This window comes from Coenobita brevimanus, chromosome 69, assembly GCF_032717465.1.
Source record: "Coenobita brevimanus isolate Jiangsu-jjx chromosome 69, ASM3271746v2, whole genome shotgun sequence".
In the NCBI taxonomy this organism is placed as follows: Eukaryota; Metazoa; Arthropoda; class Malacostraca; order Decapoda; family Coenobitidae; genus Coenobita; species Coenobita brevimanus.
Window position 1 is genome coordinate 2,215,204 of NC_137022.1, and position 19,102 is coordinate 2,234,305.

General features: G+C 41.9%; 1 protein-coding gene across 1 annotated transcript in view; it reads left to right on the forward strand.

Moving 5' to 3' along the window:
- The window catches only part of LOC145406035 (uncharacterized), a 168,897-nt gene extending 151,183 nt beyond the window's left edge, over positions 1-17,714 (forward strand). The window contains exons 16-24 of the mRNA XM_080277222.1: positions 790-887; positions 1,123-1,280; positions 1,710-1,819; positions 5,013-5,185; positions 9,763-9,936; positions 12,255-12,391; positions 13,938-14,068; positions 15,209-15,376; positions 17,246-17,714. Of these exons, the coding sequence (XP_080133348.1) occupies positions 790-887; positions 1,123-1,280; positions 1,710-1,819; positions 5,013-5,185; positions 9,763-9,936; positions 12,255-12,391; positions 13,938-14,068; positions 15,209-15,376; positions 17,246-17,416 (1,320 nt within the window). The 3' untranslated portion in view covers positions 17,417-17,714. The remainder of the gene's footprint in view (positions 1-789; positions 888-1,122; positions 1,281-1,709; positions 1,820-5,012; positions 5,186-9,762; positions 9,937-12,254; positions 12,392-13,937; positions 14,069-15,208; positions 15,377-17,245) is intronic.
- Positions 17,715-19,102: the final 1,388 nt, after the last annotated feature.

Consider the following 19,102-nt stretch of genomic DNA (forward strand, 5'->3'; position numbering starts at 1 on the left):
GCATGTATTCAATATGGACGGTGGGTATTAGCACCGAAGTGGTGACATGTAGAGGTGTATGGTATGTAGGAGGACTACTGGGCCTTGAGAGCAGGCTGTGAAGCCTATGCCCAGAGTCGGACACATTAAAAAAAAAAAAAAAGTACTTTGCCATACGGAACAACAAATGGCACCCATCCCTCACCAACATACCTCATCCCTTTCGTAACACTGGGTATTTCTTATATGGGGCTAGATAAGGTTAGTTTAATTTCAGAAAACATGTTCTTACTGCCTACAACATCAAATCAGTCCACTTACGGGGGAAAAATAAAATAATAAATTGTCTGTAGAGGCTGAGTATTTGTCCTACATGCTGGATACCTTCATTGTTACCTGCTTTGGTGCTGTTCAGCTGAATATTGCCAGAGGTTTCTTATTCAGGACTGGTGTGATGGTATTAGCGGGGATGTTTTTGACATGTCAGTGTGGGTGGTGGAAGATAAGTGAAGATCATGACTTATTCTGGGTGGATGTATTGACTGTCTCATTGGACACTGAGTTATTGGGTTCTCATATTTTCCCCTCCTTCCCCCTTTCCTATATTTGGATCCTCCTCTCCCATTATTTAGTGGTTGGGATGGCAACAGTGATAATGACTGTAATCAATGGTTTTCCTCATGTATTTGAGCAGTTTCGTTGTTTGATTTTACTACCATGTGAGTTAGGTAATATTAATGTATGTTAACCAGATACCAGTATGTACAGTACATGATGCTGTAGCTTAACTGATATACTGTAATGTTCCAGATAAAAATGCCTGAAGCGATGGTTGAAATCTCTGAAGGATGCACTGTGGTAGTCCAGAGAGGAACCTATCTCAAAACATGTCGTGTTATCCCGGGCAGGTGAGCAGTATGCAGAACTGGTTGACATGGTGTTTTGTTGTGTGCAGTATATACCAGTAACACTTTTTTTTTTTTTTAAATAAAAACTGTTCTTGAAAAACTACTGTATATACAGTCATATTTGTTGTACAGAATATATGATAGCCTAGTCTTAAAAGGCATGATACTGTATGTTTCACAACAATACATGATCATTGTGCTACTGTGACCTTATATAGAAAATTTACTGTTTCAGATCTTACACATTTGGCAAGCGAGGTGATGGTCAGTTCACCCTCAGTCTTGATGGAGCAGTTGGCTGTATGTTTGGGTCAAGTTTTCGAATGGAGAAAGTATCAAAGAAAGTTTTCAGCATTCATAAAATTGAAGATATTAGAACTTCGTTTGATATAGGTTTGTTGACAATGCATTGTGCTTTCCTGTACTGTATTTTCATCAAGTCTCCAGTGCTTGAGAGGGACAATATCACATGGTAGCATCTAAATACCTGTGCCTGGGCAGCTCCACATTCCACTGTTATATAAGCATCCATCAGTTCTTGGTCTCTGTCCCCCCAAATAGAAGATGGACAGCAGGTGGACATCCTTGGCCTGCAGTCTGTTGGCTTCATGTCTCAGGTGAACTTGGAGCTACAACTGCTTATTATACAGTATTTTACTATGATTTCAACAACATGATGTATCGGCATGAATACTGTATTGTACAGAACTGTAATTTAGCTGTTACTATATTTAATTATACTCATATTTCCAGAATGTACACTGATATAGTATGATTTAAAGTATGATTCTTGTGTCAGTAATTGTCCCTCCTGGGTTTCAGTGAAGGAAGGTGGTGTTGACAATCGAGATTTGCAAGATGATGGACAGTCACAGAAGCTGACACCAGAGCAGATTATAGATCTAAAACATCAGGGACTTTCTGGCAAGGAGGTACTGTATTAAAAAATTGTTTTTAATCCCCACTACCATAAAGACAGTTTCGTGTATTTATGATTCATAGTCATTTTTCGCTTTCTGTCAGTTTTGTGTACTGTATTTTTTTTTCTGTGGGGGGAAGTATAATAGCATATGTAATGTAATGCAGCTTTACAGATTCTTTCCATTTTACTCTGATTTTAGACATTTCTACTCAATTAACGCCGGCGTGCCGCAGGGATCAGTTCTGGCGCCAACCCTATTTCTGGTTCATATTAATGATCTCTTATCTGTCACCCACAATCCCATTCACTCATATGCTAATGACTCAACACTACATAGTTCATTCACACTCAGACATCCATTTACAAAGTCTAATATCTCTACCTCTCAACTCAGTACAGCCATCTCCATAAATCAAGATCTATCTACAATCAGTGAATGGGGACAAAACAACCTTGTCTCTTTTAATGCTAGTAAAACTAAATATATACAGTTTACTAATAGACAGATATTGTCAGATTCGTACATTACCTTCAGTGCTACTAATATTCCCATCTCCAAAAGTATTGAAATTCTTGGCGTCTCACTTAACAGTGCCCTCAACTGGACCTCTCATGTTAGATCACTTGCTAAAACTGCCTCAAAGAAACTTGGATTATTGTACAGAGTCCGTAACTTCTTCGCTGATGAGCAGTTAGCTATAATTTATAAGAGTCATGTGCGCTTTCAGCTTGAATATCGCTCACTCTTGTGGAATGGTTGTGGAGAGGTTGCATTAAGACAACTAGACAAAATTCAGAACAAAGCTGTTAGAATCATTAACAACCCTGCCATTACATATAAACTACCTCCCCTGCAGGTAAGAAGGAATGTTGCCTTCCTTGCATTATTTTACAGATATTTTTTTGGCAAATGCTCAGACGAAGTTGTGTCCATAGTGCCACCTCTCCATGCCTTCCCTCGTGCTACACAGGCATCTGGTAGCGCTCATGACTGGAATGTCACTCAGCCATATTGCAGAACTTCTGCCTATCAGAATTCTTTCATTCCCCAAACTGCATCTCTCTGGAACTCGCTTCCCCAGAGATGTTTCCCTCCAAATTTCAACTCACAACTGTTCAAGTCTAACTGTTACAGATATTTTATGAATGGAGGACACCCGTGATCTGGTGTATGGATTATTTTTTTTTTTACTCATTTGTTTTTCCTTCCTCCGTTCTGTTATTTATAAAAAAAAAAAAAAAAAAAATCTGTACCCAGAGTCCATCAGTTCCCAAAGAGGATACCAGCAGTGGCCATATCACCAGCAGCCCTCTTATGTCACACTGCTCTTGGCCAGCAATGCTCACCAACAATAATTATTTTCCTGCACAAGGGATGTCACATTCAAATTTGTTGTTAGTGGGAATGTACAGTGATGAGCCAAAATTTCTGCTCACTCTAGCTGAAAGGAAGTCTTAGCCAGAGTTTCACATTGAACGAAGGTCTATTTCAAAGCCTTTCCACACTGTACAAGTAACATTACCATCTTCAGGTGTTCCATGTGCAGTTTAACAAAGCATTGAACAACCACCTTAACACTGGGCAACAGATCTTTGTTCATTGTGAGACCTTGATTAGGACATCTTTCCATCAAAGGGTGGGGGTAAGGGGTGAGCAAAAAGTATGCCTCATGACTACACAGTTCTGTTACAGTAGATTATTTTCTTGGTGACTTTGTGTGATGACAGATGTGATAGATGCATGATTTATCATTATTATCTCCCTCTCCTCTTCTCTATGTCCATGGGTGACTCTGCACTGAGTGACAAGCCAAATGGTTTCCTGTACACTGGGATACCATTTACTACGCTGGGTGGTAACCATATAACCAAATTATGGTGCCTGGATGGTTTAGTGGGTAGTTAAGGTGCTCCAACCAGATTGAGTCTGTGTAGGTTTATATCCAAGGGATGGTTGTGGTTTATTCCTCACATAATGCACTCAGGGATGTGTTAGGCTGGTCACTTTCATATTAAATGTCAGGACCAACTTGCCCACCACCGGGCTTCTACATTCCTCATGGGGAAACACAGGATTAGATAATAATGATGATGATCTTTGATATCTTAGTTTCTCCAGGAAACCACTTCAACCAGAGTTGGCATTGACACAACTGCTTTCTGCTGCCATGTCCAGTTGTGCCTCTCGCACTTTGTCACCCCTCTTTCTCCATTCTCGTAGTTGTGTACGATCATGAGCAAAAATTTGCTGACAGTCCTGCACCAGCATTTTATCCTGCCTACCTTGTTTCTTATTCCTCTCAGAACATGTGAGAATATTCTTCCTTCTCATACTATTGTTGAATGCTTCATAAGTTCATATTGCTATCACCTAATAATATTTCACAGAACACATTAGCTCAGCCAGCAGAAAAGTGGCAGTGAACCTTTGAACATGTTAGTACATTTCCACTCTTCCTTACAACATCCAGTATCAGTTCCTTGCTTCTAACAGTACTGTCAGTCTTACATTCCAAGACTTTCATTGGCATCTTATCTGTGTGCTGTGGTTGAATACTGGATTTTTTTTTTTATGTGCTCGACTCTGGGCATAGGCTTCACAGCCTGCTATCAAGGCCCAGTGGTCCTCCTAGATACCATACACTTCTGCGTGTCTCCACTTCGGCGCTAACACCCACCATCCGTACTGAATACATGCTAGGGCTGTCTCATACGGGACTGGTGTATTGGTATTAGTGGGGGTATTTTTATGACATGTCAGCGGGTCTTCTGGTAGATCGGTAAAGTCTGCTTTGTATGAAATTCAAATAATTAAACTGTTCCCTGCCCCAGCGGGGATTTGAACCTGGGTCCAGTAGGACCGCAGGCCACCTCTCTACCACATTTCAGTCATGTACTATAGCCCTTTCCTCAATTACAATGTTATCATCATCATCATCATCAACATCATTTTCATCATCATCATCATCATCATCATCCTGACCTTTGTTCCCACAGTATCTACCTTCTAGTTTGAGGTATCTATTGTAAACTCTAAATTGTCAGACATTGAGAGTAAAATGAAAAGGATGGTTTCAGAGTAAATTATAATCTCATACAGTAGCCTAAGCTGCTGTATTCTGCCATTAAATACAAAACATTTTCCAGGTACTCCTTAAGGAAAATGATTATGTAATGTTTTTTTTTTTTTTTTTTTTTTCCAGGTGATCCAGAAAATCACTGAAAACAGCTCAACATTCAAAGAGAAAACTGTGTATTCTCAAGAAAAGTACATTAATAAGAAACAAAAGAAGTACGGAGAACTAATCACCATTCACAAGCCTTCAATACGTCTGCTGAATACTATGTATTACACACAGGACCCACTAAAAATTGCGTGAGTATGATTTTGAATGGTAATATGTAAGATATTACAGTAAGACCTCACTATAATGGACTAAATGGGGCCAAAGCCATTCCGAAAAAAGCGGAATTCCGATAAAAGCAACATCCAGACTTCTTCCTGTTAATCCGGACTTTTCCAATATATCAGACATTAGTCTGAATTGCAGCAATGGTTTTTAAATTGTTTTCACTACCATTGCTGTACTGTACTTATTATATACTGGCTACAATAAGCAAATGGTAAAATATATATAATAATATGGTACTCTTCGCTGATAAACATGTTTTTTATTTACCTTATTGTGGTGAACATAGCTGAAGTGGTCAGACAGTCCGGACTGCCTCTGGCTTTATCGGACTTTTTTCAACATATAGGAATTTTGTCTGGTAGCTCCTCAAGTCTGATAAAAGTGAATTCCGGTCTACTAAGTCCGTTATATCGAGGTTTTACTGTATTGATCCGAAAAGGGATCTGCACTTTGTTTTTTTTTATTTGGAGAAGGCCTTTGACAAAGTCCCTAGGGAGGTGGTGAAGTGGGCACTGAAAAAGCGTGGAATCAAGGAGTGGCTGGTTGGAGTGGTTATGGCCGTGTATGTAGGTGCCTGCTTCCAGATGAGAGTGAATGAAGATTTGAGTGATGAGTTTTCCGTGAATGTTGGCGTGCACCAGGGGTCAGTGTTGAGCCCTTTATTGTTTGTCGTGATGCTTAAAGCTCTCACACCTGATTTCAGAAATGGACTTTCATGGGAGATGTTGTATGCTGATGGTTTGACTTGATGTTGATTGCAGAGAAATGAAAGGGAGGCAGAGGAAAGATACAGGAGGTGGAACGATGGAATGGGGCACAAGGGTTTGAGAGTAAATGTGTATAAAACAAAATTGATGAAATCTAGGACAGGAGGCATCACTGTCAAAGCAGAGGGAGAGTGACTGTGTGAATTTGCCACAAGGATATGGGAAGTAACTCCATCTTGTGCGGTATTTGTGATAAGTGGGTGCATGAGAGATGTCTTGGTATTAGAAGTAACTATAAGAAAATACTGATTTCATGGGTTGGCTTGTCGGATAGATGATAGAGAGATCGTCAGGTGGAAGAACTGATTTTGCTGGTGAGTCTCTTGAGTGTATGGAAGAATTTTGTTATTTGGGGGACATTTTATGTGCTGGAGTTGGGGCTGGAGCTGGCTCTGTGGCTAGGGTAAGTAGTGATTGGAGGAAGTTCAGGAAGCTGTTGCCTCACCTGACATTGAAAGGGCTCTCCAGGGAACACTGTATGCAGTATATGTTTGGCATGTAATGCTACACGGCAGTGAGGCCTGGGCAGTGAGCAAAGAGGATATTCGTACGCTTTAATGTACAGAAGTTACTGACTAAATGATGTGTAGAGCGTCCTTGAATGTGAGGCCTGGGGGCGATGGGGGAGGCTAGGTGTACTATTGAAAAATTGAGAGGAATGATGGAACTGGAGTGTATTGGTGTTCTGATGAGTGGGCATGCATAAAGGATAGAGGATGATAGTTGGGTGCAGGAAGTTAGAAGTGTAAACGTCGGGGGTAGGGTTGTTAGAGGCAGTCTGAAAAAGACCTGGAATGAGGTCATGGAATGTGACCTCAGGAATAAGGATCTGAATAGGGAGGCTGCTAGTGATTGAGCAGCGTGGAGAGTTACAGTTAGTAGACCAGGGCCAACACATGCAAGTATGTTGGAGCCTTTATAAATGATGCGAATGATACGATATCATCACTGTCGGTTTGGCTGCCTTTTAATTAGCCTACCATACAGTGAAGTGCTGTATGGATCTGAAGGTGGAAAAGAGAGCCCCTGTAGCCAGATTAAGGAAAATGTGGGATGGGACCCTTTGAAGAAATATGGTTAGAGGACTCAACTGAAGTGCTGTAGAAGATCTTGTGGCCTGGGAAGCAGCCAGCAGGTGAACATTGCTGACCCATGTACAGTTGGTGACAAAAATATGCTTAATTTTATCAGTTCTACTTTTCGTATTCCTAAGCCAAGAGAGGCTTGATGTGTTTCCCTGCACGTAGATGATTCTCTGATATGATGCATAAGGGAGGAAAGTGGTAGACATTCCCGAAGTGTGAAGTAGATGCAGTGAAATAGCTGACGAACTTTTGTCCCTGACACAAGAACATAGCTTGTCATATGTCAAATGCAGCACTGTCTGTATAATAATCCCCCATTTATATATTGTAAATCAGCCAAGACCCTGTTGGATAATGCATTTAGATAGATAATGCTGTACTACCTACCCTCAAAACTCTTTACAGGGAGTATATCCATCCATCCATCATCCAATCCTACATTGCCCCATAAGGAGCTTAGGAGCCTGGGGCTAGGCAGTTGGTCCTGACATTTAAGATAAGAGTGACCAACCTCACTCATCCCTAAGTGGCATTACTTGAGCAATAAAGCCCAATCACCCCTTGGATATAAACCTTCACCGGCTCAATCCAGTTGGAGCACAATAATTACCCACTAAACCACCAGGCGCCAAAATTTGGCTATATAGTTACCACCCAGCGTAGTAAATGGTTTCCTGGTGTACAGGAAACCATTTGGCTTGTCACTCAGTGTACTGTAGAGTCACCCACAGGCAGAAGGAAGAGGAAAGAATGAAGGAATGAAAGACAGAAGAGGGAGTGTAAAGTCACCCGCAGGCAAAAAGACGAGGAAAGAATGAAGGAAAGAAAGACAGAAGAAGATGGAAGGAAAGAAGGATGGAGGAGAGGACAGGACAGACACCCGAGAGCAGCACTACATTGAGTGGGTTGATGGTGAGTGCCCCCCACCTACCACATACAGTGAGTATAACCCCTTTAAAACCCAATACAGGTACTGTACTGAGTAACAGTATATCCATCCATATATCCGTCATCCAATCCAATGCCACCCCTTGAGGAGCATAAGAACCCAGGGCCGGGCAAGTTGGTCCTGACATTTAAAATGAGTGACCAGCCTTACTCATCACTGAGCGGCATTACGTGAACAATAAATCCAAACTATCCCATGGAAATAAACCTACACAGGCTCAACCCGATTGGAGCACCTTAATTACCCACTAAACCACCAGGCGCCATAATATGGTTATATGTTAACTTAGAAAAACAACCCATAATAGTTTTCCTGATTAAAAGTCATTTTTACAACATATTGTTTAGTCTTACTGTACTGTATAGTCACACCAAAAAGTATCGCGCAGGTAGGGCACAGTGATACCTGAAATGATCAGTATAGCTCATGAATGCTTGGTAAGATTTATTTGTAATCATTTTGCTATACATATAATAACAATACGGACGAGAAAATATCACAAACAATCCATGTATAGCATCCTTGAGAGAGAAAGTTTATCAGCATGAGGGAAAAAATCGTTGTTCAGTTTCCAGTAGCCATTGTCTGGTGTCTCAGATTGCTTTGGGTCAAGTGTGCACCGATACTTTTTGGTGCGAGTGTACATGCAGTATACTGTATGTACAGTAATTCATGATGAAAATACAAACATGCAATAATGCAGTAAATAAAAGAAGTAGTACAATACAATATTTTTACAATAAAATATACAGCAGCTGTATACTCACCATTCTGTAGTAGAAGATTTTTTTTATTATTCCTTTCTGGTCAGTGGCGTACATCTTGTGTGGACTAGGAATGTGTGGATGGGTGCTGGTGATGAGACAAACAATATAAGCCTCTGTAAAAGCCTTTTTACAGCAACAAAAGTCACAACCTCCGTTACGAACATCCATCCATCCGTCATCCAATCCTACATTGCCCCATGAGGAGCGTGGGAGCCCGGGGCTAGGCAGTTGGTCCTGACATTTACGATGAGAGTGACCAGCCTCACACATGCTTGAGTGGCATTACATGAGCAATAAACCCCAACCATCCCTTGGATATAAACCTTCACCGGCTCAGTCCGATTGGAGCACAATAATTACCCACTAAACCACCAGGCGCCAAAATTTGGCTATATGGTTACCACCCAGCGTAATAAATGGTTTCCTGGTGTACAGGAAACCATTTGGCATGTCACTCAGTGTAGAGTCACCCACAGGCAGAAGGAAGAGGAAAGAATGAAGGAAAGAAAGACAGACGAGGGAGTGTAAAGTTACCCGTAGGCAGAAGGACAAGGAAAGAATGAAGGAAAGAAAGACAGAAGAGGATGGAAGGAAAGAAGGATGGAGGAGAGAAAAGGGCAGACACCTGACAGCAGCACTACATCGAGTGAGTAGATGGTGAGCACCCCCACTTACCACAAAATAACTCACTAAAACACCGAACAGCATACTTTATGTGGCTGAGATGGAGTGGGCAGCAGCCTTTATTGTGGCGGGTGTTGTAGTTGGTGGGGATGTTGTTGGGAGTGGCAGGCGATTTGAAAAGTTCAGTTTCCATTCATGCTGCCATTTAATGCAGTTAGAATTGAATATTGATTTAATTCAGCCTAATTTTTTGCATTGTTGGATACTGATGTATGTCACGTAAAGAATTATTGGGTAAACGAAAATTACTGTATTTTATTTACTTTCATTTTACTTTTTTCTTTTCAGAAATCTAAGGCTAGACTCCTTGTCACAGCTGCTGTGCCACTGCAATGTACAGCCCGGTGGGAAGTTTGCAGTATTTGAATCAGGCACACAGGGTTTAGTGACAGCAGCCATGTTGCACTCTATGGGCACCACCGGGCACCTTGTTCAGGTTTACCATGGCAACCACCCACAGAGGTATGTTTAACCCCATCAGTCTGAGGATATCTTCTTGCTGCATCCACAAGAATGGCCAAATACAGCCAGTGTCCCTAACAGTGTCATGTAGTCCAATGAAGTTTTGCACTGTACCTTTTTGAAAGGTCCTATTTGGGGGATGTTTTACCCAGGAAAACAAAATTTTGTACATAAGAACTGCTGGAGCAGAATGTAGGCAAGGTGGGATCCCAAGGATCACCCTTTCAGGAGGGGGAAACACCCTGTGTGTCCTGGAAAACAAAGGTATACGCAGCCATAATTCTCTGACCATGAACTTGAAATTTTGCACAATAATAGACCTCCAGTGGTTCAAGTTTTGGGTAGGGTGGGACTCATGTGCTTCCTAAGTGATGTGGCACCTGGAGGGGGGAACATCATAGTTTTTATTTAGGTCTGAAATTTTGCAGTGGTAGACCTCCATCTGAATCAGGTTGTAGGCAGGGTGGGACTTCCAAGGACTGTCCCCATGGTAGGGCCGCAGGCATTGTCAGTGTGCATGGGCTTTTTTTTTTGGGGGGAGGGAAGAGGTGGGGATTTTTACATTGTAGTAGACCTACACCCAGACCAGGTTTCAGGCGGGGTGGGATTCTTCCGTCCCCCATGGTGAGAGGGACGTGGGGCATGAAGAGTGCTGGTATCCATGCCTCCTTCCCCCCCTCCCCCCCCCTTTTTTTTTTTTCAGTGTAGACCTCCACCTACAACAGGTATTAGCTATGGTATGACCCCTGGGATCTGCCTCCTCCCCTTGTAAACATTTACTGTATTTCTTACCTCATAGAGTACTGCAGGGGAGGGTGTGGCTGTCAGAAGTGCCCTTTCTCATGTTTATTCTTTTCACAAAAAAGATCTCAAGGCTGAGACACTGCAAAATTTCTTCTTCCCAAAGAATAGCGAACAAAGAAAAGGCCAATTCAAGGTCTCCATTTTGAGATGCCTCTGCACGCTGCATTGAAAAAGACGCAGTAACCAGTACCCCTTGAACATATGCATACATAAAACAAAGACCAGCTTTATGCTTAGACCCCATTTAAAGTTGCTTTACCCAGAGTTGCATAATTTTAAAGTTAGTGGTAACCTTTCTTCACTGAAAGAAGATCTGTCTGTCTATTTATCTATTGCCAGATGCCTTAATCCCATAAGAGGTGACCACGAACTAATCACCTCCATGTCGCCCTGTCCCCCATCATTTCACTTCCCCCCCCTCCAGCCCACACCCACCTCTCTCATGTCCCAACAGTCGATGGGTCTGCTTAACCAAACAGACTGAGGTTATTCAGGAACATCAACAACAACCATTACACTGCTTGGAAAATGAGGCACTCAGTTTATAGGTCTCCTTTTTGTATTGTTTTTATGTACTGTACTTGTTTCTGGATCTTATCCACCCCATGGGAATTGGAAATATTTGGATATTATGATTTTAATGATAATAGGAGACTTAACAGTGCTGCATTTGACTATGGAAACCTTTACTATTGTGTTTGATCCTTTATGAGTCTTTTTGTGAATTCTCACCACACCTCATGGTATTTAGATTATGAACTGAGTTGAACTGCTGCTAAGTAGAGTGCTTTCTCAGTACTTTTAGGCAGTTTGGCACTGTAAAATTAAGAAGCTTGAATGTTGTATGAATGAGCATCATTTAGACTTACTGTTGGTAGTTCTTCCACTTTAGTCTGTCTCTTCGCTGATTTTTGTATCCTGTCTCACCTCATCCTTAGGTAGGAAAAAGAATGACGATGATGATACTATGTTTGTCAGCATAGGGATGGGGAGACTCCACTCCCCTGTAGCTGCTTTGCAAGCTGTGTTAAACTTCCTGTAGTGTAGGTGGCATGCAAAAGAGAGTGGAATGGGGAACTGCACAAGTCAGGGACAAAAGTTACCGGTATAATATTCCAGTATGTGTAGTTCAGTTTAGGGCATGTCTGTCACTTACTTTCCCGACATATCATAGAGAGAGAATCATCTCTTGGCAGAAAAATATAACAAGCCTCTCTCAGCTTAGGAACAGTAGCCAGCAGATGAAAGTGAAAAGCAGAAGAGGTGAAATGTTAGGAGGCAAACTCTCACTTGACCATAACTTTGCTTTCCAGGAGCCAGTTCTAACATGGTACAGGGGTTTATGGCGGTGTGAATGATGCTGATGTTTGTGTTTTCTTTAGATGCATGTCGCTACTGAAAGCAGAATCACGCTTTGGTTCCCTGTACCTCGTGTGAAAGTGAAAAGTTGTGTTAGGATATTGATGATGATGATGATGATCTCTCTCTCATTACGCTTTCATTTTGTCTTTCAGAGAAGCAGTTGATTTAATGAACTTCACAACACAAGAATTGGAAGTATTGTCATTTATTAACTACACAAAGCTGCCAGAAATAGCAAGAGCAGAAAAAAAGGCAAATGGACCTGAAGCTGAAGAAATGGATGTAAACAGTAAGTATTGCTGGGATGCAGTTAGTATTAATCTCATTATTTCCAAGGCCAGTAAACTATATTCAGTTTTTTTTATTGAGGCGAAGATGCACTTGACAGGTTGGTGATTATTGGCTGAATGCAACATTACTTCATAATCTAGCATTATTAACTGACAACAAATATCTGAGGGGGAAATTTGGGTAGGTAAGTATTTTTTGGACATGTTGCATTCAGCCATTCATCATCAACCTGTGAAGTCCATCTTCGCCTCAGTAAAAAAAAATGGAGTATAACATATGCAGTAGGCCAGCTAAGGATAGTTTACACTCTTGCACTGGCACTGTAAACATTTAACACTCACACTTGCCCGGCCATTTACGAAACCATTTCTGACTCTAGCAGATTTGTAACATCTCCTTCATTCTTTGTGACCAAGTCAGGCAACTCTTCGAGTGAAATAACTTATGAGACAAAGAAATAGGCTAGAATAAATAACCAGTCCAAACAGAAACAAGACTAACTTCTCACTAGTACCATTAACAAGTTAATCAAAACTCATTCGTAGCACAACTGAATAAAACATTATGGACACTGCAGATAAATTCTGGAAGATGTTCTGAAGAATTAATACATAAAAAACTTTTCCACACCCCCAACCATGAATCCATAAAAGAGTAGAGCCACGGGGGGTTAGGTGGAGGGTAGGCCATATAATACACAAATGATATCCAGAAGACAGTGATGATAGACAGTGGTATGGTGTAGGTTTGGTTATTTGATCGTTGCAGATGGGGTTTAGTTTACACGTGTATAGTATGCAGATTCATTGGTAGTTGTGGATTTAAGCTCTCCACAGCATCCATTAAACCTGAAGCCAGTACCAAAGTGACCGAGCCACAGTCACCCATGAAGTCATAGCCTACTCATCTGACCCCCATTCTCCATATATACTAGTTGAGCCTTGTGCTGATGATTTGGCAGTAACCTCACAAGATATCATTACACATCATGCAGCAAACCTACCAAACCAACTCCAGTATTACTTGCAGTCACTACGTCACTTTTATCATTCTGTTTCTGTGTCAGCTGTCCTCTCCTCCTGCTTCTCCCTTTCTTTCATCACTTTTTATTGCCCTCTTTTCCACCTCAGTTGCCTTTTCAATGAGTGACAACCCTACTAGTTTCCTGTAATCCAGGAAACCATTTACAGCACTGGATGATAACCGTATAACCATATAACAGGGCGGTGTGCTGTGATGCCCCTGTTAACTGGGTGGAGAGACACAAATGTGGCATCCATCCCAGAACCAAACTTCCGCACTTTTCCCTGCACGTCACTGTCGCAAGGTGTTGTCCACCATGAGGGAACATCAGTTCACTACACAGGACGGCCCTGCTGGGACAGTTGCTTCTCTGTGGTCGATGGGTCTGCTTAACCAAACAGACCAAAGTTACTCAACAGCAACAACAACCATAACAGTGGCTGCCATAGAATAGAATGACTGCAAAAGGAATCTAGTGCCAGTAAAGGTGACATTATGTGTTCTTATTTTATTTCTTTCAGCTACGGAAATGTGCACAGAAGCAGAGAACCTAGAAGGCCCTACAAATGAAGCTACTAACTGTGACAAGGATGTTGAAGAGGGGCATCAGGAGTCTGAGGATAAACAGCAGCCAGCTAAACGACCACGCAAAGTAAGTAACCAGATTCATGATTGGAATATGTCCACTGCCTGCTAGGATTTTTGTTTGCAAAAATGTCAAAAGCAACAGCCAGTCCCATGCTTCCCCCTTCAGGTTGTAGAAGCCTGAGGTAAGGTTGTTGTAGCATGTACATTTGAGAGTTGGTAGGTGGTGGCAACCATCATCCACTCACTTGATGTTGTGCTGCCTGCTTCTTCCTTCACCTTTTTCATTCTACTTATGTGTCTGCTCTCCTCTCTTCCTACTTCTCCCCATGCTTCCCATCACTTTTTATTACACTTCTTTCCACTTCAGGTGGTTCTATATTGAGTGACAAGCATAACTGTTTCCTGTAACTCAAGAAACTATATATAATGCTGGGTGATAACCATAAAATCAGATAGTGGGATGATATGGAGCCTGCTGTGGTGCCCCTGTTAACTGGGTGGAGAGATGCAAATGCAGTATTCATCCAGGAACCTTGTCATGGCAGGGTACTGTCCACCACAAGGGACCGTTGGAAGTGGAGAAAAGATTTAGGAAGTGGAGAGATGGTATGGGCTACAAGGGCTTAAAAGTAAACACAGATAAAACAAAAGTGATGGTATGTAGGGCTGGTGGTGGTACTGTCAGTGAAAATGGAGAGTGGCCATGTGTGATTTGCCACAAGGGCATGGGAAGTAATTCCAACTTGTGCAGTGTTTGTGATAAGTGGGTGCAGTTAATGAAAATGTATCACCTAGAATACAGGCAGTGTGAAATCTTACAGCAGTCATAAATGCTTGGTGATAACTAAAATAAGGAATAATTTATTTTCAAGTAGGCCTACTGTAATCAGCTTTAGCAGCCAGTACAGTAGTACAGATGGTAACACAGTACCTCCCTTTGAGGAAACATGGGTCCCATAATCTAAGAATATATTGATGGCTGAAGCTTGAAAACTTTCTGTTTTATTTTTGTTGCACCAAATGATATTATTCTGCCATTGGGAGATGTTCTTGTAATGAACTGGTTAATGAAGGCTGTATCCAGTCTTTCCAATTTGCAAAGTCTCCGAAGCTGAATAAAATTGTTTGGTGGAAACAAGAACTTGCAGGGGAAGAGCCAAGAAAAATTGCACTGTTATATTAACTGTGCCCTTCTTTTTTGCAGTTTGTGAGGACACAGCTAGAGGATGTGAAGGTGTCATCTGAAGTACTGGGTGGAGGAGTGGAGGGGTTGGTGGTGGCATGTCGGCAGTATCCCAACAGTATAACCAAAGAGCTGTTACAGTTCCTCAAGCCAGGACTGCCTTTTGTTGTATTCTCACCATATAAGGAGGTTAGTCCATAGTAAAGTATTAACTTTTTTACATCCTAGTGATGGGAGTTTCCACATTTTTATAGAATGTGAGGTCTGGGGGGGGCTAGGTTTACGATTGAAGAGTTGAGAGGAAGAGTGGGACTGGAGTGCATTGATTCTGTGATGAGGAGCAGTAGATTGAGTTGGTTTGGGCATCAGAGGACAGAGGATGGCAGTTGGTTGCGGAAGGTAAGAAGTGGGAACGTCAGCGGTATAGTTACAAGAGGCAGACCAAAAAAGACCTGGGACAAGGTCATAGAGTATGACTTCAGGGATAAGGGGCTGTCTGGGGAGGCTGCCAGAGATTGAACAGTGTGGAGAGCCACTGTTAGGTAACCAAGGCTGATGCATGCAAGCATGTTGGACCCTTTCTAAATGAATCGAAAACAAAAGATGATGCTTTTTGAAATTATGTTCTGTATCAAGGAGTTAAGTGATGAGCGTACCCTAAGTGCTAAGTAGTTGTGGTGGAATGCTGAAATAGCCAGACTTTTAACCCTGTTAGTACACTTCATTACCACTACATCCCCAGTAGTCCAGTATTTATGATTGCAGTCTTGCTATAATAAAAGGGTCAGATATTGTAGGCTTGTTATACAGTTGATTATTGTAATACAAGTGTATCAACTTATAGAAAACATTTTCGCTGTTCAAAGTGTCAGTATTCCGATCATGAACCTCCACTCCTAAACTTTCTGGTAAAAATAATTGAAATAAAACATGATGTCACTGATGTTGTGGCCTCCGATTTTGTGCAGTAGATGTGTTGGAATGATAAGCAAACTTGTGTTCTTGATTGTACCATTCTGTTGTAGCCAGAGATGAACTATTATCTGAGGTAATTCAACATACAGGAGTCCCTCTATATTCATCTGGCCCCAAATTGCAGGGTTTGGTTATTTGCAACCAGACGGTCATTCTTTGTAAACATCTGAGAAGTGCTTGAAAGTGTCAGTGGGGTTCCATGTAATGCATTGTTCCTGACTGCGCAGCCTGTCCCACGCTTTCCCTCATCACTTGCACTCCTTGTCCCCTAGTCTGTCCTGCTCTGGCTGCTCCATGCCAAAGTCACATGGTGGGCACTGCTGTGTACAGCTGTACATGCACCAAGATCTCCGATCCATGTCTGTGTGCTTGTGTTCTTTCTTTCTATACCTTATTGTGAAAATTTTGAGTCCTAAGACAGCAGCAGTGTCATTTGCTAAGAGTGCTCCTAAGTCACAGACAGTGATAACTTTGGGGGGGAAAGTGAAAGTGCTTGATAAGGTAAAGGAGAGCATGTAGGGTGGTGGACAGCACGTTTAAGGTTAATTGACAGACATCATGTGCCGTATCTGTGTTGTGTAGGCAAGTCCAAAAGATACAATGAATTACCATGTTGGCAATCAGCTACCGAATCAGAACAGGAATGACCAGATTGCCATTTTTAATTGCAAAATATGGTTCTTTTTAGCACCATATGGCTTCATACAGGTCTCTCAAAAAATTGAAAGGAAAATATGATGCCTTTTAACACCATGTAGCTTCATACAGATGTCATAGAATTAAAAGTGCCAATTCAGTAATTCCATTATATTGTATGATGATGTTTGGGAACACTGCAGAGAGTTATCAGGCAACCATATAGGTTTATTGCTACTGCAGAGCCTTTTTGGGATCATGACCAGTTTTCGTGGGAATCTCTGACTTAACCCCTACAAATTTGGAGGGGGCACCATACAATCCAGACCTGGTATATTCTTATCATTGACCTATACTGTTGCAGCCACCGATGGAAATGTTTTCCTCAGGAAATTGGAGATATATAGGGACTTGTTATATTCTTACCATTGACCCATACTGTTGCAGCCACTGATGGAACTGTTTGCGGAGGTGAAGTCCCTGGGCGGCACCAACATGCGGCTGAGTGAGACCTGGCTTCGGCACTACCAGGTTCTGCCACAGCGCACACACCCAGAGATCAACATGTCCGGTGGAGGAGGCTATTTGCTCATCGGAACACGAGTTTTGAAGAATTAATGCTTTCAGTCCCATGACTTTTTATTTAATTCTTGCCTATATCAGGCAGTTTATTCTATTTAGGGGAGATCTTTTGCAGTTAAAGGGTTATTGTAGGCTATGTTTATCCCCTCCAGGTTGAAGTCTCTCTCAAGTTAAATAAGACTACCTGCAAGTAGCAAGAATAAAATGGAAGAAGACTTCAGTATATTAAAGAGCTTAAAAATCACCCAGGAAACATCTACTACATTGATAGAACAGAAAAATAGATGTTTGGTGTTCTTGTGGGTTAAAGTGCTCCAAGCCAGATGTGCCTGTACAGGGTTAAATCTGTGAGGTTTTGGGGGTTTATTGCTCACATAATGCTACTCAGGTGAGCAACTGTGGTTCAGATTAGGATTGGAGATCATCCTACATCCATGGCAGCATGACATATAACAGAGAAAACCCCGGCCACCCCTAGGATCTGAACCACAGCACGTAACCTATGGCCTTTCTCTGGCTCACCTTATACCACCAGTAATTATATTTAATGTGAGAGTGAGAAAACTGAAAACAGGAAAACCTGCACCAGTCACCATTTTTCTGTGGATCATGCACTCTTAAGACAAATACACTCCACCTCCCTCCCTTCTCTCCCCACAGCAGATCTGCATTTCTAAATCAAAATGCAAAACATAACCACATCACCAAGAAAACTGACAACACACAAGCCTTTCTTCACAGCATTTTCTACAGCTACTGATAGTATATCCTGCAGCTGCCAGGAATGGTGCCACCCTCAAAATCAAAGGGAGATGCCATTATTGTACTGTAAATTAACCAGCTGCTGGCACAAGTTTTCATTTGAAGGAAATGACTGTCCAGTGGATGAGGCTACAGCACATTACCCGGGGTTCCTCTCAGACCGCAGGAAGAGGAGAGGTAGATGATCAGCACACACAGTAAACTTTCCTGCTGTGACTCATCTCAGAATTTTACTTTAAACAATCCATCAGACATCCCTTCAGGCAGGCCCCTGGGTCACTTTACTTCCCCACTTACTAATCCTCAACGAACTCCTGTATTTCCTGCAAGAAGGTAGTGTACTACAACCAGTCTGGTTAAGATATTTTCCTGTTTCAGCATAACCCCCCAGACAAAGATCCAGCAGCCTGTAGATCTCTCAGGCAGCAGTGCACTTGCCACCTTCTAGTGTGACTTGTCTCACAGTCATTTGTAGCACAGTCCAACAGGCAATTCTACCTCTCCCCTGCCCTGGTCCACTTCAGTATTATTCTTTGGATGGCCCATCAGGCAGCCCGTTAACCAAAGCTCATTTAACCACACTGCATTGCTAGAAATTAGTTATGGTGAATTTTTCTCTTGTGTCACAATATTAAAACCTCACCCGTGGAACTCTTGTACCTAAGCAGACAGTGATGCTTCAACAACGAGACAGAAACACATTTACACTCTACAAACTGCCCATGTGGCAATACTTGTTATTCACACATATGGTTTCAGGGCATTTTCACACAGTCATAAGACATACACATTCTACAAACTGTTTTTGTGGCAACACTTGATATGCACACACATACCTTCAGATCATTGTCACATGCCTTACACATCACTCCCCACAACCCTTTCATCCTGTGTATATATCAGTTGCAACATGCCTGGATCTAGGATGGTCTAATTTGTCAGGTGCCACACTCACTGGAT